General features: G+C 40.8%; 1 protein-coding gene across 2 annotated transcripts in view; it reads left to right on the top strand.

Moving 5' to 3' along the window:
• Positions 1 to 18,336, top strand: part of CNIH3 (cornichon family AMPA receptor auxiliary protein 3) — a 70,107-nt gene extending 51,771 nt beyond the window's left edge. For both annotated transcript variants that reach the window (XM_067565395.1, XM_067565394.1), the window contains 3 exons: positions 12,548 to 12,660; positions 15,332 to 15,475; positions 18,309 to 18,336. In XM_067565395.1, the coding sequence (XP_067421496.1) occupies positions 12,548 to 12,660; positions 15,332 to 15,475; positions 18,309 to 18,336 (285 nt within the window). The remainder of the gene's footprint in view (positions 1 to 12,547; positions 12,661 to 15,331; positions 15,476 to 18,308) is intronic.
• Positions 18,337 to 23,295: the final 4,959 nt, after the last annotated feature.

Below are 23,295 nucleotides of genomic sequence, written 5' to 3'. Positions count from 1 at the left end.
GAAATTACTTGGTGGTTTTCAGTGTTCAGATACTTTGGTGATGTGTGCTATACAACAACCCTAGACTAGGTAGCTAGAGAGGTCTCGGTCCAGATTTTAGTGGAAAAAACCACCAGGATTGCAATTAGTCCTTTGGCTGACCGTATCAGCAGAGACTCCCCAGACTGAATATAGGCCTAGAGATTGAAATATCCTATGCCCCTACAGGTGTTGTTCAGCTCTGTAGGAGATTGGCAGGGCATTGTGGAGAAGCTTTCAATGCCATTCTCCATGCTGTGCATGTTTCTGTCTCCAGGCCTGACAATCCAGCATTTTTTCTTACATTGTAAAACCAGTTTTTCTCTTGGCCTTAAATATAGTTCTAATAACAAGTTTAAAACACTAATAATGGGGTGTAACTCGGTTAGTCTTACACCATTGAAAATAAAATTTCAAGTAGGCTAAAAATATATTAGTACAAAATTTCCATCCAGTTCATGGAAATCATGCCTTATACATAATTTATTTTTAGACTGTTTCTGTAGAGTGTCTCTTGTTAGTCAGAGAAAAAATGGAACAATTTGCTGTTTACGTAAAGAGCAGGACTGTCATCAGGTTGCAGAACTTGGAAAAGAGGTTTCCTAGTACTGGAGGGAGCATTATTTCCCTGCAGGGGAGGTGGGGGAAACAGAAAAAGCAAATGAGATATTCTGCAAATGTTTTGGACTCTGCAGGTTTATACATCTCTATGAGCTCCATCTCCATTATAGTATTCTCTGCAATCCACATAGCTAGCCAAGTCTTTCAGAATGGAAGCAGCGATAGCAGTATACTCCACAATATAAATTCAAGGCTGATCGAACTATGATGGCCAGATCCAAATCCCAACCTCCCCTATAGTTCATAAGCAGTGAGAGGATTGTTTTCAGGCACAGGCTTTTGCTTTGGGCCAGTATTGAGAGAGGGGTAAGTTGCAACACTTGGAATTAAGCTTCATCAAAATTCAGGAAGGATGGGAGAACTTGATCCAGGACCACTTCTCATACAAATGGGCCAAATCTAGATTTGGTATAAGATTTGTTGTAACTCCTGTGACAGGACAGACTAGATGGCTACCAGAGAGTGCTAGAAGGCAATATATCAACCCAGGAATAGCAAGTCCCTTTTCCCCTGGTAGCCGAGCAGGAGTTACCCCAAGTTAATTAACACACCTGGAACCAATCAAGGCCCAGCCTAGGACAGTTAAAAGCCTCCCCTCCAGAGAAAGGCTGTGGTTGGAGTTGTGAGAGTGAGGTGAGCTATTAGAGTAGTCAAGATGCTGTCAAGAACCAGGAAGGCTTAGGAGATGGAGCAAAATGCTGGCAAAAGTGAACTGTGCAGGTACAAAGAGTGGGGGAGAAAAACCCTGCCGGAAGAGGGCAAAGGACATTTTTGAGGCCTAAGGGAAGAGACTCTACCAGAAGGGACTGGACATTTGGTTTGGGCACTACCATGCCCAGTGGGGCTGTGAAGGGCCAAGACCCTTCCCTGGCAAGGAGGCCAGGAAGGACCCCTGTCCGAGTAGGGTATGGACATTAAGTCAAGAGGCATAGGGAAGTAACCCAGGGAAGTTAGCAGCTTTCCTGAAGCCACAGTGTAAGGCTGCTACTTGTAGGGTCCCTGGTTTGGTGTCTGGAGTTGAGGGTGGACCAGGCCCCCCCACCTCTTACTGGCCATTCACTGGAGGGGCAAGAGCCCCAGTGAAGAGACAAGGGCCTGTGAGAACCAGAGACAGGACTGGGAGCCAGCAGGGAGTGGCCATCTTAAAGGGGCTGTATTACCCTCTCCCACCACTAGAGGGTGGTAGAACACTAAAGGGTGAAGCAGTTCCCTGATCTACTGCTAGAAGGATGCGCTGGACCCACTGAGATAGAGGAAGAGCTTTGTCACACTCCATTGATGTCAATGGAGCTGAGCTTGCTTACATGAAGTTTTATTTTGACTTGTTGTGTTTATAGTTTGATACTAGCATATTTATGTGCTTTTTATTCTGTTTCAGATTGTAACTATGCCCTTTACTCATCTCAGGGTTTATCCACATGGGAAGTTTCTGCACAGCAAGCCAGGGTGTGAATCAACACAGCCCAACTTGCCATGCAGTAACTTGCCATGTGGACATAATGACAGCATAATGAAAGTCCCAGAGTGCAGCTTATTGTACTATGCTTTTAAGCACCAACATGCTAAACCTGTTCTCTGAGGCTTTCACTGTGCTGTAGGAGTGTCCACATGGTGAGTTACTGCATGGCAAGCTGGTGCACTGTAGCTTCGCACTTTGACTTGCTGTGCAGTAACTCACTGTGCAGACAAGCGCCCAGGCTCTTAGCTTTATAATGCCTAGAACTGTCACTCACCTACTGGAGGCAGGCTTTAGGGGATGCAGTCCCCAATGATGAAAGCTGGCATCTACATTATTTGGTGTTCAGAAAAAAATTTAAAGAAGCCCTGTCAAATAAAAATGAGTTGAAATTGCAATTGCTCTTGTCAACTCTTCCTTATCCCTTGTCCTGCATTTGCTTTTAACTGAGCAGTATTCAAAGGGAAGAAGAGACGTTAAAAAGACATATGGATGAATTGATAAAGAATGGGATGAGTGTAAGGGGAGAGCTTTAACTGATAAATCAGAGATGGGGGGCATCCTCTCCAGCCTCTGAGACACATCTTTACTACCTATCCCCACTGCAGAAAGAAAAAGAGAAATAGGAGATGAGGACAAGGAGGAACTTTCTATTTCTCTTAGATATTTATATTGTCTCATTACCAGACTATTTCTGCAATTCAATCTTTAAAGTCCTTATCCTCATGAGATCTTTGTGGTAGGAAGGCACTACTTCCCCTATTTTGCAAAGAGGGAACTGAGGCAAAGATTAATATAATTGCCATACTGGATCAGTTCTCTGATCAATTTAGTTAATATCTTGTCCCCAACAGTGGCCAGCACCAGATCCTTTAAAGGAATGTGCTAGAATCACCACAGTTGACAGATGTGGAATAAGTGGGGGGGGGGAGGGGTCCATGGTGGTCTCAACCCAAACCCTAATAAGTGTTTCAGCTGTGAGTGAGCTCCCCCTTGTGGTCAGACACCAGGCTGCTGTATTGGATACTATGTTTTTTAAATGTACTGAACAGAGTCCATACACTGTCTTAGTCCCGTGACTCAGACACGTTCCTGGGGAACAAATCCCTGTCTAGTATCACCTTCTTGGGATGTGGGACCCACCGTTGCAGCTGTCATAGGCCTCAACACCAGTTCTTTAGTCTCCCAAACAGCTTAAGCACCTCTCCAGAGCGCCACCCTTGTAGGTATTCTAGATTACTATTTAACCATGTGGGGGCTTTGTAACAATTAAAACAAGGGAACATGCAGACTGTAAAAAGGAACTTCTAAACCAGGCACTCTTTACTCATAGACAAAACACGATAGTTGCAGATCTAGGCAAAAATAACAAACACCTCCTTCCAGTGTCCTCACCACTCCGAGAGCCTTTTGGGTTTTGGTTAATGTCCATTCAGAATCCCAGCACTCTCCTGAACACACTCAGCCTGCTCAGTCTTCCTGATGTCAACCAGTGAGACAGCCTCTAGCTTGAGAAAGATCCAGCACTTAAATGGAATTCTGGCCTCCACTGTCAGGTGATGTCTTGAGCAGTTTCAACCCCTGCCCCCCATTGGGTGATTAGTTGCTTGTTTTATCCTGTGTAAAACATTTATATTTAAAGTTAAGTTTTCTTCAATAAAAATGAGGATACAGTCAAACCTAGGACATTCAAATGTCCAAGAAATGTCCAAGCTTGCAGGAAATTTCTATCCTTGAGACAAATAGTTTGAAATTCTGCTCCCCATTGACTTAAATGGGATCAGGCTCTCACTCAGTGTGCTTGTCCACATGTTTGCAAACTCTCTGAAGACACTTCCCTTTGAAAGAATCTCTGGCCAGCTGAGCTGGTGAAAGTGACAGCAGGTTTGGTGAGTGCATATGCAATCCAAGGGTGCCTTCATTCAAGTCTATCATATGTTGACCCCTAGTTGTCCTTCCACACCTTCCAAGGAGCCTTTCCCTCCCTAGCATGTAAAGTCAAATCCATAAGGTGGCAGGGAAGGAGTGGCAAAAAGATGGGTGTGGAGAAGAAGTAGGAATCCTTTTCTCTCACCTGTTTGTGCACAACTCCTTCATGCCCAACATCATTGAAATGATCTCATGCCACTCTGGCAACGTCTTTGCTTTTCACTTGGAAAAATCTAGTCTCCCTAGTCCAAACCCTCTTAGAATGAAGGAATATTTATCATAGCACAACTTTAGTTTGATCATCAGTTCATTATGGAGGAAACCCCACCCCCTCTATTGCAGGTTCATAAACACCAAGACACAGTGAATGTGTCATGGGTGGCAATCTACAGAGAGGCCAGATAGAGGGAATTCCACAACCTCTGTGAACCAAACTCCAGTGCTCTGTAGCAGTTTCATCTGGAGAACAATGGAATTAGGTGCTATGGGTCTATAAACTAGGTAGATCCATCTGCCAGAAACACCATGTAATAGGAACCTAGTGGACCATAGCTGTTATTACAGCCTGGGTGATGTTGCATGGGAATGTCAAGGGCAGAGGAGTATTTCACCTCTTCCACTCCTGTACACATCCCCCATGTGAAGCCTGTTAACTCAGGGTTGGCACAAGTGACAAGGAAGATCTTGCCCCATCAGAAGACTAATAATGTATGTATTGTAGGGCATTAATACCATCCAGGAACTTCTTCCTCTGCTCCTGTAAATGGTGTCCCTGTGCCTGAGTTAACTGCAAGCAGTTCACTTTTGCTTTGAAGCCTGTTGGATCGTGTTTCATAAAGAGAAAGAACAAAAAAACTGCCTTATTGTGACATTTATTCCAGATAAGACAGAAAGAAAGCTAAATCTAAATGATAAGTTTGTTTGAAGCAGACATGTCAGAGGCTTTGAAAGATGATGTTTTTGAGATTGAGTCTAAGATTTTTAAATAATAGATAAGAAAAAACGATCTTTCAAGTTTTTGGGTTTTTTTCTTTCCCATTGGAAAGAAGTAATTGACTGACATACCAATGAAGAAATAAATAGGCCAGTTTTGTAGGTTTGTATTTTGTCATATAGTGTAGGCCAAATCAAATGGATAAGTGGTCTATTATCTGCTGTGAGCTCAGGTTAAAATATTTAAACAATCACCAGAGCTCTAAATGAATGGATAGAATGTACCACTGCTTATTTGTGAAAGTGACCTTCAAACAAAATAGAGTACAAAAGTACAGAAAGAACATATAGCACACTAATATCAAGAGAAAGTCCAGCCCTTGTGTGCAGGTGATTCATTCATCATTTACATTGATTTATGCATGCACCTTGCCAGCACAAATCAAACTATTTTCAGTGAAATTTTGCAAGTTGCTGAGTTCTGCATTTTCCAAAAGGTTAGAAAATAATTATTTTTATTTTTAGGCATTGTTACCTCAAGGTGTCTGGGTGCTTAATAAAATATAATGAAAAACTACATCCTGCTTGTGCCTACATAGATGTATAAGGAAGGGATAGATCACAAAGGGCTAGGTTGTATGGTTACCACAAGCCTCAATAAGGGGCAGCTTTAGCTTCCCCTTATTCCAGGAAGGAAGCTGTGCCAGTCTTATACATGGTTCTGCTTACTTCCCCCTCCATGCTGGCTAAGCTGTGCTGTCCAGCATGCTGGTGGAGTGGCGGTGGGGGGATGGAGACAAACCCAAGGTTCTGCACATTCCCTGCCCACTTGTGCAGAAGAGGGAGTGGCAATCTCACAGCTGCTGCTCCTGCCATGCACACAGATCAGTATAGGTTGGGGAGTCAGTGGATGACTCTCGTTTCCTCACATCCCTTCACAGACACATCAGGAAGCTCACAACTGAGCCCAAAGTCACTGTGGAAGCAGCAATGTGCAAGATGCAGATAATTAAAAAATGCTAGGTGCTTTGATAAAACTTTCCATCTTACAACCAAAATGCATTTTATAGACACTATTGATTTCAGACTCTCAACAGATTTTGAGGTAGGGGAGAAGTATCTACATTTTGCAGATTGAGCATTGAAGCATAGAGAGGATTAGTGATTTACTCATGATCACACAGGAAGCCAGTTGCTGAAATGGGATTAGAATCCAGATCTCCTGGTCCTGGATCTTAGCCATAAGTCCATCCTTCCTCCCTGTAAACTGTCAGAGATGAAATCCTTTCATGCCTTATATGGATTCAGTGACAGGTATGTCTTACTAACGTGGCAAGATGTCCACCATGGCAATGGGAATATCCTTTGGGAAAGTGAATCTGCTTATTAATACTTATCACTTATGTCTATATTTAAATATTGTACTGCAGAGATCAGCCTCCTAAACTATTCTGTATTGCTTTTCTGCATCCTAGTTTTTTAAATGTTTGTTGCAAGAATCAAGGTGCTAAAGAAAGTATAGTCCTTTAATAGAGTCTGAGACCTGTAATTCCACCTGCATTCAGGTGGGATGCAGGTGGAGGGGAGGGGAGCAGACACCAGGATGGGAAGATAACCAGCTAAGATCAGTGTTTGTCCCTCTTTCCTTATCAGAAGGACTGAGTTAATGGTTATTTTATTAATAAACACCCGCTTTATACCTATACCTTATAGGCACTGTACAGTAAAAGTTATATAATGCTCACAAAAACTTGTATAGATAAAGTTGACAGTGTGTTTCAGTGGAATTCAGATACAATCCCAGAATCAATGTTCTGATTTTTTTACAAAACTTAGACACTGTTTAAAAAAAAAAGTTTGGGAATCTGGAGATGAAAAGTTAAGGGATGCAGCTAATTCCACACTGCCATATAATCCTTCCTTATTCACTATCACTCCCATTTGATTACACGTCCCAGTCAACTTTTGCTTTGCTCTATTATTATGTTCTTTAATAGAATTACAGTTTGGGAGCTTACTTGTGATTTAGTATGGTTTTTTTAATCAAGGGCCAAATTTTTCATCCTTAGTCATTGACTAGCATCTTATTCATGAGTCATCCCACTTTCTGCACTGGGATCACTCACATGGAATAGGATCCTACTCAACTTGAGTTTTTGTCTACACTGAAAATTATAAGTGCTTCAAATTTTGTGTGCTTCAAAAACATGAAGTGTTTCAAGATTTTAACATGGATAAATTACACTCCTTCTCCTTGTTCCTCTCTCTGTACCCACCCCGCCAGCTACACCCATGCACTCCCCTGTCCCAGTGCCTTGTACACCCATTCCATGTCCTCCATCTCCTGCTCTAATATGTCCCATCTGTGCCTCATCTTGTCAACTGCAACCTTACTCCATGCTTCTGTCATGACTGGAAGGGAGTCCTGGTTTCTCGCCCAAATGTGCAATTCATATAATTTGGATGAGCATCCAGACCTAGGGACACTTTCTATGTCTAGTGTCATCTGGCATTGTGAAAAGCTTCATGTCTTGGCCATCTATTCATGTGTTCAGCTCATAGCCTTCATTTCTAACTCAAGACAATGTTAATCACCCCACTGTGAATGTCTGTAGGTCCTTTGAGCTACTGCTCTTGCGTCTGCTTTCTCCAATACTCATCACACAGCAAACCAGAATGGATTCTATTAAATATGTATCACCACAGTGTCAAAACATCAGTGATAATAAAACAGTATAGGAACAAGGTTGTGACAAAAATAAATGTGCTTCTAATGGCATCCTGAGCATGGACTCCTAAGCAGCTCTCAGGAACATAATTCTCTGATGAGCTGTATTCAAGTTATTGACAAGCATTTAATCACTACCCCTGGCAGGTTTGTTTTACTTTGATGTGCAAGAAAATAAAAGTTTGCATGCTTTCCAAACAAAGATTTTGATTCTCTTCCCATTGAGTTCAGTGCAAATTTTGGAATTGGTTTAAGTGGAGTCAGGATCAGATGCTTAATCCCTTAAAATAGAGACTCTATACAAAATAGTACAATAAGTACAATAGGTAAAGTGGACTGAGTTAACTTCTCTTCCTGTTAAATGGAGTGGAAAGCTGTTACAGCTCCTACTCAAAGTTTCCTGTTGCACTTCTGCTTCCTCAGATTGACATTCATTGTACTTGGGACATACCAGTGTCTCTCTTGTGAGCACGTCACTCAATGTTCATGAAACTGCTAACCTCAGGCAGATCCCAGGAATGTGGCATGATGGCTATTACAGTACTATGCAGAAGTCTGAATTTACTAGTCCCTGAGGGCCTTCATCAGTATGAGATTGTCTATGAAATCAGGTGGTGGTTTCCCAATTCCTAAGGAATGGATGTGTTACTAATTGTCACTCTTACTGCCAATCTCAGGGGAATGGCCAAAGATTGGATGGGTTTGGGGACTGAATCATCCTCTCGTCCCATAACCCAGTCTTGCCTGGTTAAGACTGAGGCGCAATGGTGAGGCAGTGCAAAGAAGGATGTACCTCTGTTCCGCAGGCACATACCTAGACTGCAGATAATCAGATGACTTCAATCTCCAAGGCTGCCAATACAGCCTCTGTCACCATTGCTAAATTCACTTGAGAACAAAGCTGGTGTTGACGTCACCTGCATTCTCTTGGGGAGTCTCAGTAAACCCATGTTTAAACTTGGTGAGCTCTAGTAAGATGGACTCTAAAGTGAAATTAAATTAATTCTCTGCTCTGAAAACCATGGGTTTCTCTCCCCCCCCCCTCCTTCAATTGACATGAATTCAGACAAATTCCACCATTCAGCTTTAGTAAGTGACCATGTGGAAAAAAATGGCAAACTGCTCAGCACTGACCTCATCAGAGAGGTGCTGCAGACATCTCCAGACTCCCAAAGAGGGTGGCTAGGAGGTACCTGGATGCTTCTGCAGTGTGGAGGATAAAAACAAAGTTACAGTGGGTGGAAGGGAAAAGAGTCTGTAGGCCAAACACAAACTTAGTGTAAAGGGGTGCAGCATCACTGATGGAGTTGCACCCTATTACATCAGGCCCAAATTAGGGTCTTTGATTTTATGCATATGCGTCATTTGCAATCTCTTGCTGGGACGGGACTGATCTGGTCTTAGTGTAAACAGATTTGTTTCCACTTGAGTAGTAATATTTTTTGTGTCATATGAAGGAGACCTAGCTTCCAGTTCCACGGCCTTTTCCCTCTTATTCCTCAGTATGGGAATGATACGGGAAAGCAGACAGCCTCTAGAGGGAGTGGGAGAGTTTGTGTCACTTAACAGTTGAGTAAATAATGGCATGGATGGGCTTGGAAGGGAATCCCATTGAGCAGTTATCTGAAAGAAGGGTGGTGTCTGGTGTTTAGGGCTTTTGGAATAGGAAGTGTAAGATGGGTAATAATGTGCAGGGGGGAAACTGTCACAGGGATGCAGTGGGTCCTCCTTGAGAAATGAAAAAATTGTGAGGTTTCGCATTGCTATGGGGCATTCAGAGGCATTAATTGTGAGCTAAGGGTTTCTAAGTAGTATCAGACTCTTAGCACTTAAGTGAGTGACTTGCAATAATTGGGTGAACAGTTTGACTTGGCTGTGACAGGTGATTTCCATAGGTGCAGGAGACATTAGAACAAGAAGGTTTTGTAATATTTATTCTGCCGCCACTACACGTTTCCAGTTGTAACTACTATAATCTGTCTTCTGTGACTGCTCAAACATGGCACTATTCAACTGTGGACCAAGTTAGAATATTCATTTCCCATGAAAATGATATAATGTGCTATAAGTGTGGTCACATATAAGAAAAATCTATTCCTATGCAGTAGAATAATGACAAACAGGCATATAACAATATAAAAAAGGCTAGGGATGTTTTGTAAACAGAATAACATATATAGAGGAAACAAGAAACCCAATGATTTGGGACTGAGTTAGCTGAGAGACTGCCTCTCTCCTCTGCTCAATTGCAGCAATTTTGATCAGTGGGGGAGTTCAAGTTGCTAGAAGTATGCAGGAGCTGCTGTTATCTGTGCGGGGAACTGATTCTGGAACTTGCCTTCCCTTGCCTTAGTCCACCAGAGCCCAGATCTGTAGAATTCTGGACTTGCTGTCAGGCTCATCTCTTTTCCTAGAATTCTGAGGAAGAGAGAGTGTGTTTGTGCGTGCGTGCATGTGTGAATATACTATCTGGTGCACTGGGAGGTTAGGTATTTGTGATGAGATGAGCAATTTGTTTTTTATGTATATGAAATTGTACATTGTTATTGACGTAAAGACACCCAGTGCAAATGATGGGTGATTAAGGGATTAGCATCTTTTTCATAAATTAAAAAAATTATATTAGACCAAAACACAAACTTATCTCTAACCTACTTAGATAGCAATAGGATATAATGAATTTTCCTTCCCTCTGCTTCAATGTATTATACCAACCTGTGTTTCAACTCATTAACTTTGGTCTAGCAAGCTGTGGATCTTCTTTTCAGACTTCCCATCAAGGTTTTCTCTCTGGTGAATGGCAGCAGGCTGGATTCATGGGCTACTAAATCTCCACTGCTGTTCACCAAGCAGGAGGGCCCAGAGCAATCCAGCAGCATCAGTGTCTTACCAGTTGCTTTATTTTGACAGTTTTTTCTCCTCCAGTCCCATATTCTAGAACCTATCTGAAAAAATGCCAAAACTGCACCCAGAGGTTATCACTTGAGACTAAATTCTATCTGCAACCCTGTAGGGTTGTGCATACATGTGACTGAATGCAGAATTTGGCTGTTGGAATGTTCCAGGGCTACTGTCCCTAAATCTATCATCTTGGAGCCTTGAATTTTCCTAGAATTGTATATTGTGGTGTCTAGTCTATAAAACAATCACCATGATTTGAGAAAGAAACACTAAAACACTATTCACTCAGAGACTAGATCATTCAAGACCATTGGTAATGGAATATGGAGGCTTTCTTTCCTAGATCACTGGTTCAAATTAGCAGCAGATCAGTTGTATCCTAAAGGGGTTGCCTTTTGACAACTGCTGCATGGCCTGAATTGTGCTCCCAGCCTAATTCCTAATTGTTGTGTATTTTGTGTCCTGCCTTGTTGCCTAGGTTGCCGTAGCAACAGAGTTAGAATATTAGGGGACAGCTCAGCCAGTTCTGGATGGTTTCACTTGTAGTTCAATAAAGACTTTCCATGGGTTTATATCTCTGTGTTCTGTTCTGTGCTTATTTCTCTCTGAATACAGGTAATTTCCAAGGATTTAACATAGCACTAATGAACAGGTAACATGTATCAGAAAAACTATCATCACAATTGACTGTCTTGGCAGAGATGGCAAGGATTGAATGGGCTTGGATTTTAAACCAACTTTTTTGTTTCCAAGAGCCTAAACCTAATGCCCATTGAACTCAGCTAAAAGTTTACATTGAATTCACTGGGCATTGGCTCAGGCCCTATGATGATTCCTCCAGCTTATGACTGAGGCACTGTTATGGTTCAGGACCAGTTGTATCTTTGACCTCTCTCTCTGTTTCTCCCTGGGCACCTGTCAAGGAGGAGGGGTTACTGTGGCAATTGACAGGTTCCACCTAACTAGTACCAACAAATCCCCAAATGCCTTTTGTGGTGCAGCCTGACCTTAGCTGAGGTGGCTCCAAGACACTGAAAGAGATGAGGCCAAGCTGCCTACAAAGTTTTCTGTCTGGTGAGAAATGATTGCTGTTGGCAAATTAATCCTTATGGTTGTGAAAAAGAGCACCTGAGAATAATGAGAGAAAAAGATCAACTGAGAAAGGGGAAGAGCTGTAGAGATAGTGGCATGATGCTATGGTCTTGTCTAAAGTAGCATTTCTTCCTTAAAATTTCCCTGTTGTTGCCACCTATTCAGTTCCACCAGTGTTGATGGTGGGAAGGTGTCTAATGTCCACTCAGTTTCTCTTTCATGAGAAATGACTCACTTCTTGGGTCCAAAGAGAACTGACATTTGGAGCCATGTTGTTACTAAGGAGAGAATTTTCAAGGTTCCCTTCTCACAAGATTTTGGTTCAGAAGGCTCTCTGAAATATACCTGAGGTTCCCATTGATTTAATCCTGTTATAATGTGTATAGCAAATCAAAATAATTGAAAACAGTCTTCTGTTTTTTTCAAGGGCACCTTAAATTCCAAACAAATGAAACTTCAATACCAGATCTCCCCTTTCCTTTCAAATGGTTCGGTTATAATACTTAGCACTTGAATAGCTCTTTGTAAGCATTCCCAGAGAGATAGGCAAGTATTATAATCCCCATATTATAATCCTCATTTTACAGACAGGGAAAACTGAAGCAAGAAGAGAATAAGTGAGTTGCCCAATGGTCTCTCGATAAGTCATTGGAGTGGAGGCAGGATTAGAATTCAGGAGAACTTGGCACTCAATTTGTTGTTCATTTCTTTAGACCATATTGCCTCTCAGCTAAGATGCACCTGGGGATAGGCCCCTACACATATGATACTTTCAGATATGGTTAGTCTACTGAAAAGCTGTTTTAAACTATAAAAATATTAGAGGTGTTTTTCTGTTAGATCTGTTCTATTCTGCTTTTTTTCTTTAGCTGGTGCTGCCCGAATATTCTATCCATAGCCTTTTCTGCATCATGTTCTTGTGTGCTCAGGAATGGCTAACCCTGGGGCTGAATGTTCCTCTGGTTTTCTATCATTTTTGGAGGTAAGGCTGTCTTTTATATGCTGGAATATTGTCATCTTCATTTGCCCAATCAACATGCATGCATATGGCACTGGATAATGAAAACACAGCAGTCACAGGAAGGATTGTTTTCTTTCTCCAATCTTCATTTCTGTACCAGAGATAATTGCATAGATAGATGAAACTCAGTTCTGCTGAGGATTCATGCTTTTAAACTGAAAAGGCCTCAAATTTTAACAGTCAATCTGGAGAAAGAGGAAAACATGAGCCATTCAGATTCCAGTAAGAGGAAGGAATGGATTTAAAAGTTTCTACAAATCGGAATATTAAAAGAAACATTTCTATGGCACATTTTGGGAAAAAGGAATATAACTTTTAAAAAAATAAAATCTTAAATTACGTTAATTAACTATGCTATACAATGTTGAAACACAAATACTACAGCACTGTAGTAGTGCATGAGAACCAGGAAATTAAACAAACTAGAAACTGAAAGTGAAATTTACCATTGCACTAGGTAATCCCGGCCTTAAAGAGCTCGCTATCTAGGGATTGAATGGGCATGGAGACAGAACTACCTTCTCAACCCTTCCATCAGGGTTGTAGTTCATAGATGTGGGGAGTCTGCGGCACTTTTGCACTTCCACTCTCCATACTTTTGGGCAGATTCTCTGATCTTTCCAGGCACTTTGTGCTGCTCTGGCAGTGCAAAGTGGCCAGATTCTGGCTGTAGCTGTCTGCAGGCAAGCTTTCTACTGGTGTAAAGCTGGCAGAGGCAGCCTCCCCCACTTCATCACAGTGGGAGGGAGGGGGTATTTCAGAAGTGGGACATGGTGGAGCTGCTGTATGCCTAATCTTTCACTGGTTAAAATCACTGCGGAACATTAAGAAGTACTTGCTTAAGTTAGAGCTTCTCTTCAGCAGCTCTAATTTATGCTAGAGCCAGACAATGTAGGATCAGGGAACTGCAGCCAGCTCCCTGGTGGCCAAACCCCCAGTGTACCTAGCAAAGAATCAGCCCTCCATCTATCCTGAGGATAACGAAGGCACTTGAATTTCCAGTGCTGTCAGTATAACACTTTTCACTAGCATTACATTCCCATAAAAATTTTAAGACATTTTATGTCAGGAGGGCTACAGATTGTAGCAAAGACTTACTGCTGTGTATCATTGTGAAGTGCAGTGTTATAATGAAGAAGATAATTAGGAGTATCATGGCTTGGAACTAAAGAGTGATAGTTCTCTCGTAGTATTTTGTAGAAAAGCTCAGTAGTAATGAACAGTGGTATGGCACAATGTGTCACTCTAAAGTCGGAATAATCTAATTCTCAAAAAGCTTAATGGAGTTGTGAATGTGCTTTTTCCCTGGTAGGTCTAACCGCATGAAAGCTAATAATATTTCTAACACAGTTTTTGCAGAGGGGAACACCTAAAGGGTCACAAGAACAGGTGTCTGATACATGTGAAAATTATATTTAATGTACAAGGCAAAAATGTTTGTGGATGATGAATGTTTACAGTCATGTGTGGGAGGATGTACAGTAGATCTTTATCTGCAAAGCTGTCTGTATATGTATGCTATTACTCTTATTATTATGCCTTCTGTAAGGAGTAGGGCCCATTATGCTAAGTGTTGTACAAAGACATAGGAAGATGTGGGCTGAAATCATGGCCCCATTAAATCAGTGGAGCCAGAATTTACAGTCTAAATAAAAATGAGTGTGACAAATACTAAGAGGGAAGGACGGAGAGAGGACATGGTTATCATTAATGAGAAGTTAGACATCTGGTTCCATAGGTTGACTATGTGCTGGTTCTGCCTCATTTAAAAGAGTGGGTGGATTTTTAAATAAACATGTAAATATAATCAATCCTCTATCCCATCAATCTCTGTGTAATAGTTACTATACTGTATTTTTTCACAGTAATAATATTTCATCTAAGGATCTCAATGCATTTAACTAGAATTGATCAGGAAATTTTTTCCCACAAAGTAATTTTAGACAAAAACAATTTATTTTCTTCAACATTTTCTTCAATTTTTTTGAACACCCAAACATTTTCAACAAATATGGAAATTTCCCTTGTGTAGAAAAGTCATTTTCCATTCAAAAATTATTTTGGTGGCAAATTTTTAAGCAGCTCTACATGTAACAATGTAATTAAGCCAAACAATACATGCCATATGGGGTATGCAAGTATTATATTCTTTTTACAGATAGATATACTGAAATGCTTATTGGTTCAGAGAGTTACCTGTTGTCATGCAGTTAGTCAGTGACATAGCTGTGATTAGAATTCAGAAATCTTGATTACCTTTTGTAACCACTAGACAACACTGCCACTCACAACATATTAGTATTAAAGAATAAGTCACAGTCACATAAGGAGAATGGAATGTATTGTTTTAAATAATAAAGAGAACATAGGAAGTCCACAAGAATTAATTGCTAAATGGATAGATGAATAGTCCGTTTAGATTGGTATTCAGATTTCAACAATGGCCAATTCTATATGCTTCAGAGGAAGATCTAAAAACTTCACAGTGAACCTAACTGCATTGCTATGTCATGGGAGGAGATGGGATTTCTTCCTGACTCTGGCTTATGATCTGGGTCTGAGAACTTGCAATCTGTAAAAATTTGATCTAGAATATTAGTGTCCCTCCAGATGTTTTCTCTTGCTTTTTCAGGTATTTCCATTGCCCAGCGGACAGCTCAGAGCTCGCATATGATCCACCTACAGTCATGAATGCAGACACCTTGAGTTACTGTCAGAAAGAGGCATGGTGTAAACTAGCTTTCTATCTCCTTTCCTTCTTCTACTATCTTTACTGGTAAGCTTGATCATTCCCATGTGGAAGTGGTACAGAGCTGTTTTTCACATAAAAATTAAGCTTGCACTATGGACCAACAAGACCAGGCTGCTTCATTCCCCTTGTCTCAAGTAACCATTTCAGTCCCTGATTCAGGACAACATCCCTGTTCTGAACTGCACTTAAGCGTGTGTTTAAGGCCCATTTAGGTCATAGGACTTAAAGTTAAGCATGTACTTAAGTGCTTTCCTGAATTGGGCCCCAAGGCATCCCCAGGGTTTCTAATACAATTTTGTTCAGCCTTCAGTTAAAGAGCTACCTCTGTTAGAAAACTAATTTTTTTGTATGGTTGGTTTAGATGGGTGTCACGCTATATCATAACTTATTTGCTATTGTATCATCAGCTGTATATACAATATTCAATGTTAGGGTCAAATCCTGCCCTGTGCTGTGCAAGTTGATTCTTACATAACACTTAAAAGAGCACTAGAAAGGGGGCCCAATGGCTGCTGGTGCACTAGAGCAGCTAGCCAGTAGCAGGTATGCTGTGATCAGCAGCAGTAAGGTGCACTTGGCAGTTCCTCTCCTGTGGTCTACCCTGATCCAGGGTATTTTGCACTATAAAGATAGTTCTAGTGTTAAGTCTGATCCAGAGGTCACTGTACATCAAGGGAAAGACTCCAGGTCCATGGACAGCTCTATCCCTACTACATTGTCACATTTACTAAGGGCAGAGATGTAAATGACTGATGCAAGAAATATGCAGGGATCATGTCTAGTTAAGGAGATATTTGCATAATCCTTGTACTTTTGCTGTTATGGGCCATGTAATTACACTAAAGCAATTTGATAACACAAATTCATGCCTTTAATTTTAAATGAAATTGTTTTATTTTAGTTTCCCCCCTGCTCCTCCTCTTATAACTGAGATCCTGTCCAATATCCCTTCTCCAAGCACCCTTATGTTGCATAATACTTTGTAAGGAGGTGCTTGTTCAATCAATACATTGCTGTGGGAGGCTGAATGTCCCTTCCTGATTAGTGATAGGGATAATGTACTTTCTGCTCACTTGTCAATCACAGCAGTATTCTGATGTCTAAGTGCTTCAGGCTGCATGTTAAAATTTGTAGTAGTTAAATTTAAATGTAATTACTAAGAGTAAAATTATGTCTGTCCAAATCTGTGTGAGAAGGCACCAGGGTCCTCCCTCAACTTCTCCCTCTGCTCCCCTTGGCATGAGTCAGATACTACCTGAGTGAGAAGGGCAGGGATTATGCTGGGTTACCTCTCCTGGCTGTGCTAACTTCCCCAAACAGGGCAAGGAAGGGATGGGTGAACTCCACCCCTTTTACTCCACCTTTTTGTACTGGCCATCAGAAAGAATCAGCTAGTTAGTGTTTCAGAACACCCTCTGTGGCTCTTACTTCTGTGCAGCCTCTTCTGAGCCCCTCATCTCTGCTGTCCTAAAACATGTTGAGAAACTTAAAGTTGCAATCTGGCCCTACGTGATCTACTGTAAATTACAAACTCACCTATGCCACCCCTACCTATATTATCAGAGACGGAGATACAATAAAGCAGGTCTGTGGTAATATAATATGATTTCATAGTTATACAGAGTTACACTTAGTATATATGGATCCTTTCCGATCGATCTCTTTATTTTTGATGAAAAGTTCCACAGGGGTAGCCATGTTAGTCTGTATACAGCAAAAACAATGAGAGTCTTGTAGCACTTTAAAGACTAACAAATTTAATTTCTGCAGGCATAAGCTTTTGTGGGCTGTAACCCACTTCATCAGATGTAAGGAATAGAAATCAGAGAGGAGGTGTATATATACATCCAAGGGTAAGGGACAACAATGGGGAAGTTAGGTATGAGCAAAGTCCATTCAGTTAGAGTAGTTGAAGCCTATTCACAACCATTGATTAGGAGGTGAGAATGTGTGAACAGTGACAATTACTGTCTCCAGTAATCTCCAGTTGGAGAGCACTTCAATCTCCCAGGATACTCTGTAGCTGACTTGAAAGTTGCCATACTTCTACAAAAAAACTTCACAAACAGACTTCAAAGAGAAACTGTAGAACTGGAACTCATATGCAAACTTGACACAATTAAACTGGGTCTAAATAGGGACTTGGAATGGTTATCTCATTACAAGAAGTAATTGTCACTGTTCACACATTCTCACCTCCTAATCAATGGTTGTGAATAGGCTTCAACTACACTAACTGAATGGACTTTGCTCATACCTAACTTCCCCATTGTTGTTCCTTACCCTTAGATGTATATATATACCTCCTCTCTGATATCTATTCCTTACATCTGACGAAGTGGGTTACAGCCCACGAAAGCTTATGCCTGCAGAAATTAAATTTGTTAGTCTTTAAAGTACTACAGGACTCTCATTTTTATTTTTGATGTTTCCTCTATTGCATGAAGAGTTTTTCTCTTAAGAAACAAAGCAACACCATTTCAATGGAAACCCTGCCTTCCCTTCAGGCTGGCAGAAATTTCAAAGATCAAAAACTCTAGTAGAGTGGTTTTGCTTTCTTCACTTTTAAGACTCAGACATTAGAATGTATATTATTAGGTTCACACACAGCTTGTGGTTTGATGGAAAATGGCTAATGAATTTGTGGCATCTTTAGACTGCTTTCTGATACTAATCTTGAATCCATCATAATTTAGTTGCTATAGAGAGATTGAAGGAATGTGAGCCTGTCTAGCAAAGGAAGATGTAGGCCATTAGAGTCAAACATTAGGAATGGAGGGTAAAGGTTATAAAAATCAAAGTGCTCTACATACTTCATAAGAACGCTTTCATATTGGCTCTTTCTCTTTGCATTCAGCATGATCTACACTTTAGTGAGCTCTTAACTAAAAAATCATCATTAAAGACTGGGAACAACAAAGGATGGAGAGCAAGGACAAGTCAGCCTAAAGTGATGCTTGGTAAAAAGAATAGCAAGGAGAGGAAAGCTTTGAACACAAGCAGTAATACAGTATATGAAAGAGATACGCAGTCATAATAATGGCCAACTGTGGATCTGGAGTACCATGGAGACTGGGCTGAGTAAACTATATTTATCTTCTGTTTCTCTGTGTATCACAGTCTGTGGCTTTAAAAAAAACAAGCAAAAATTATCACATGTGGAGGCAAAGTCAAAGAACCATCTGCATCTGATGGGAGACACGGCACAGTGAAATTGGTTCATCGCAACTTGCAAGTCCTGCTATTTCACAATGAGCAAAACTTCTCAATGACCATTTTGTACTGAAGAAGTGAAGCAGGAGGGTCACCATCCACAGAAATGGTTGCTAAGGATGTTGCTAATACACGTGTTTAATACACAGCATTCTGAGCATGAACAGTGGTCGGAATCCTGGTGGGATTCATATTAGCTCTCCATGAATGTTCATGTGATTCTAAGGAAAAAGAGTTATTGTATCTTGTTAATTAATTGATGTTAATACTTTTTTCCACTGATGACAAAGAAATTAATAACCTGCACCTGTAGAACAGTGATTTCCAAAAATATACCATTCCTGTGGTTGAATATTCGGTAGTATATATTTTTATATTCCATCTGCGATGCAACAGTTTATGTATGGTACAATTTTATGTCTACAAATGCATTAAGTTATGACCTAATTATATCATCCATTCAGTAGCATAGCATTCGCCTTACTGGGGGAAAAATTGTTAAAAATCACAATCTTATGGAATAGTGAACATAAATATTCTACACACCAGAATGGTGTATGCAAAATATTGTACCTTTAAAGGACCAGCTTATTTTAGTCTGTAATTTTGTCATGCTATTTCATGTGTGTTGTCCAGTTTAATCTGAAATTAATGGGCTGTTCAGTGCTTATTTTCCCACATATTGGACAACTGTTGTGAAGGATGGTCAATCCTTTTTTAAATAATTTAATGCAAAGGTTTTTGACTTCGTCCTAGAATTTCTATTAAGGCTCATACAGGTTGATATAGATGGACTGTGTATGTTTATGAATAAATAAATATATATGTACACACACACAATCCAGCTATATATTTATATTAAGGTAACCTGTTTATTTAAAACCTGTGACTAGGGTGCTGGCTTCTGGAAAGTGTTTTACACACTAACTATTGTATTAAAAACAAAAAGTAATATAAACATTAGTTTAATTTTTCACCTCATTGAGAAGTCCAGTCTTAGACTTCTTAAATGAAAACTGCATACAAAGATATTCTAACTACATAATTTCAAAGAAGAGTAGGTCACTACAAAGAAAATTAATTGGCATAAATACTATTTGGCCAAATCCTATTGGCTTTACTCACATGCTCTCACAAGTAGTCCCCTTGACCTCTGTAGGATTGCAGGATGGGCTATTTGTCTCTACTCAGGCAAAACGTTCACTGAAGTCAAAAGGAGAATTGTTTGAATATGGGGCCAGATTCTGTCCTTTACTAAATTTGCTTTGAACTGCTCCAGAAATGCAAAGCAAACCTTAGGTCAGCTTTAATAGCTAGCTGAGGATTTCTTTAGTGTAAAGTGAAGCCTTGAGTGGCATAGGGCTGGCTACATCAGTCCTACACCACCCAGTTTGCAGCCTTGAGCATAAGGGCTGTGTCATGTGGAAGATGTCAATGGGATTTGAGGAAAGATCCCTCACAGCAACTTGCAGGAGCAGCCTCCAAAAAAACAAGAAACACATAGAAGCAAACCATACCTGAATACTAAATAGAGAAGCTGAAAGAGTGGCAGGTGTGTCTGAATATACTTAACTCTTCAAACGTATACCAGATCTTTGCAGTTTTCTTGTAAGGGCAAGTTTGATTCCCTAGAGTTTATCAAATGATACAGTAAGTAGAATGGATTGTTTGTTTTTGTTTTGAATGTAAAATAACTTTGTTTTATGATAAAAATGTCTTGTTACTGTAAACAATCCAGAAACTTAATCTGGATTCCTTTATATTGTGACAGAGTGGCCTAGCATCTGAACCAGCAGAACAGGAGCTGAGAAATGTGTGTCACAAAGGGCAAAGAACAAAAAATAAAAATGTTTCCAAGACTTATATTATCATTTTCTATGTCTAGATTTGCCAGCCTTACTTTAAGAAGGGGATCATGAGTGGAGCAAGAGACAAGGAGACTGGAGATACAGATTTTGTCCTTAAATCTGCAATTGACCTGCTGTACCTTGGTCAAGACACTAGCTAGAATCAGAGCTGAGTAAGGGGAGTGTGTAGTTGCATTGTTCCAAGAACTGGGTAGAAACAGACTGTGATTCTGAGTGTCACAATTTGGTTCCAGCTTCTCCTTTGCTTCAAGAGGGAAGTAATTTATGCCAGCCCTTTGCTGTGCTGCTTGCTTATCGCTCTCTGTGCTGCCTCAGCTGTACTGGCTGGTGCATTGTGGGGGGCAGAGCATAAACTCTGACCATCTTTACCTTGGCCCACCTGTGTGGGAAGGTAAATAACGGCTGGGCACTGGCTTCTCTCCCATTGCCCAGACTCTGGTGATTCAGGTAGCCCACACAGGGGAACAAAAAGGTTTCTTATGTCCCCTTATTCCTCTGAATGGGTGTATAGCTCAACGCATGACTGACCCATTAAGCTTTCAGTGCATTTATAAAATAGAGATAGTGGTACCGATCTTTGGATGAAAGATGCTGTAGAGGCAGAACTTTTTCATACGTAACATGTTGTTTGTTTATGGGAGATGACTATTTTAAAAGGAAGGAGGTAAGAGATGGAAATGAACCTAGTGCGGGGAAAACACACCTGAAGGAGGTGCCTGCCCATAGAATGCACCTAGATAGTTTGGGCTCTGTGGGATCCTCAGAGTGGGCTCACTGAATGGCCATGCATTACCCTGACCTTATAGCTGCCTTTTCATGCTCTTGTGCTTAGTTGATAAGGCAGCCCTTGGATGGAGATTTCTATTCTCCAGCCCTACGCCAGTCTATTATTAGTCACAGTAATTGCAATGATGTTGAATAAAATTGTCACTGTTCTGACTGTTTTGGTCTCAAATACAACAAATTAATGTTGATAGCAAAGTGCTTTGATTACAAATAATTAACTGCACTTAGGCTGTCATTACTTATGTCTGCTTCATCCATTTCCTTGGACCTTATCCACCTCATACAAAGACTACGTCGCTGGAGAAGGAATCCTCAAGGCCCCCAAAGTCATGCAGACTACATGGAGGTTGTTGTAAAACCCCACTGCTATTGGGGAAGGGGATGGCTGCTAGGAAAACAGCATAACCGCTAACAGATCCATTGCTCCTGCTCCCTTCTCCCTCCCATATGCCTTAATGTGCAGGGATGTGAGGCTAGAATCCGGCATGCAGAGATGTGCACTTCCTTCATGGAGTCCAGAAATCCTGCTTCTATTCCAGCACCAGAACCACTCTGGTTTCTTCACTTCTAGGGACCCTTGACTTTTGCTCATAAGTCCTGATTCAAAGTTAATTGAAGTCAGTGGAGGTTTTTCCACTGACTTCAATGAACTTTGGATCAGGCGCATAAATTGCTATAGAACTTTGTGAGGGTCCCCACTACAAAACCCTTCCTGTGTCACTACATCCTTACTGCTTCTGCACTTGCCTGTGTGTGTCTGGGGGCATATCCCATGGTTCTTTTGCAGTGACCCTCTAGAATTCTTTCTCAGCCAATTCTGTCAATTGTGGGAGAACTTGTCTGTCCTTCTATGGGAATTGTGAGAAACTTTGGAAGACTATCAGCACTCAAGTGAGTTAGTCTGCAAACCGGGCAGGTTGCAATCCATGTTAAAATGGAGACTGGACTCTATCTAATCTATACCCCCAGCCAAGTAGAACAGCCTGGGCTTAAAGCATCACCAAACCCGGAAAAAAGGTTTTTTTTTCTGTGTACAGTAGCAGGTGGTTGGCTAAAACTGGGATGAGAGCCCAGGTTAATTCTGCAGTGAAGTCATACCCTTTATCAGAAATGGACCCAGGTTGTGAAATCCCCAAGTTTTGCAGGTAAGGATGCTGTGTTGTAGCTTTGGCCCATCTCAAATCTGTGCATCACATTTGTTTCGTTTACTTATCTAAGCAGAAGATTAGCATAACTTTAAGAGGGATTGGTGTATAGTACCAGTGTCAATGCCCAGACAGTCCCAGAAAGTTAGACCTTCTGGGTGAAATTCTGGCCCCATTGAAATAAATAGGAATTTTGTGGAATTGGAACCAGGATTTCACCTACTGTATCTTGTCTGCACATTAATCTCAATGATATTGCCATTGTGGCCTTCCAGCCAGTTTTCTAGTGGAAGTTAAAACTAAAAACACTTTTCACTATTAACAAAAAATGTTATTGGGTGTTTTAGAGAGCTCAATTTACGATAAATATAGCAGGAGATGGAAAGGCTGAAATAAACAAGTTATTTTCATTTAGGGAAGAACAGGTGTAACACTCCCATCTGTGCAGCTCTGAACTTTGCATCAATGACCTGATTCATGTCACTGCTCTGGTGAGTTATTCAGTCACTCATTACTTGTGGAAATATTAGTTTGATTCTTCCACCTCATAATGTGTACAGTAATACAGTGTGCATGGTGGGGGAGAGGAGCAAAATTCTGTTCCCAGTTACAGCATCTCCATTTACACAGTGAAACATTTCTTTCCTCTGCTGAAATCTAAAAACACATGTAACAACACTTTTAATGATATATCTCAAAGATCCTTCTCAGGTAACCTCAGACTGCTGCTGTGTACTGAACTGTGTTCCACTGGGATTGACTAAGGCTAAACACCAGAATAACAGCATTCATGCAATGAAAGTCGACATTTTTTACAGTTAAAACTGCAGGT

The sequence above is a fragment of the Emydura macquarii genome, unplaced genomic scaffold, assembly GCF_026122565.2.
Source record: "Emydura macquarii macquarii isolate MOO-44397 ecotype Brisbane River unplaced genomic scaffold, CSIRO-AGI_Emac_v2 contig_2676, whole genome shotgun sequence".
NCBI classification, from domain to species: domain Eukaryota; kingdom Metazoa; phylum Chordata; order Testudines; family Chelidae; genus Emydura; species Emydura macquarii.
This window is presented reverse-complemented; position numbering and strand designations above follow the sequence as displayed.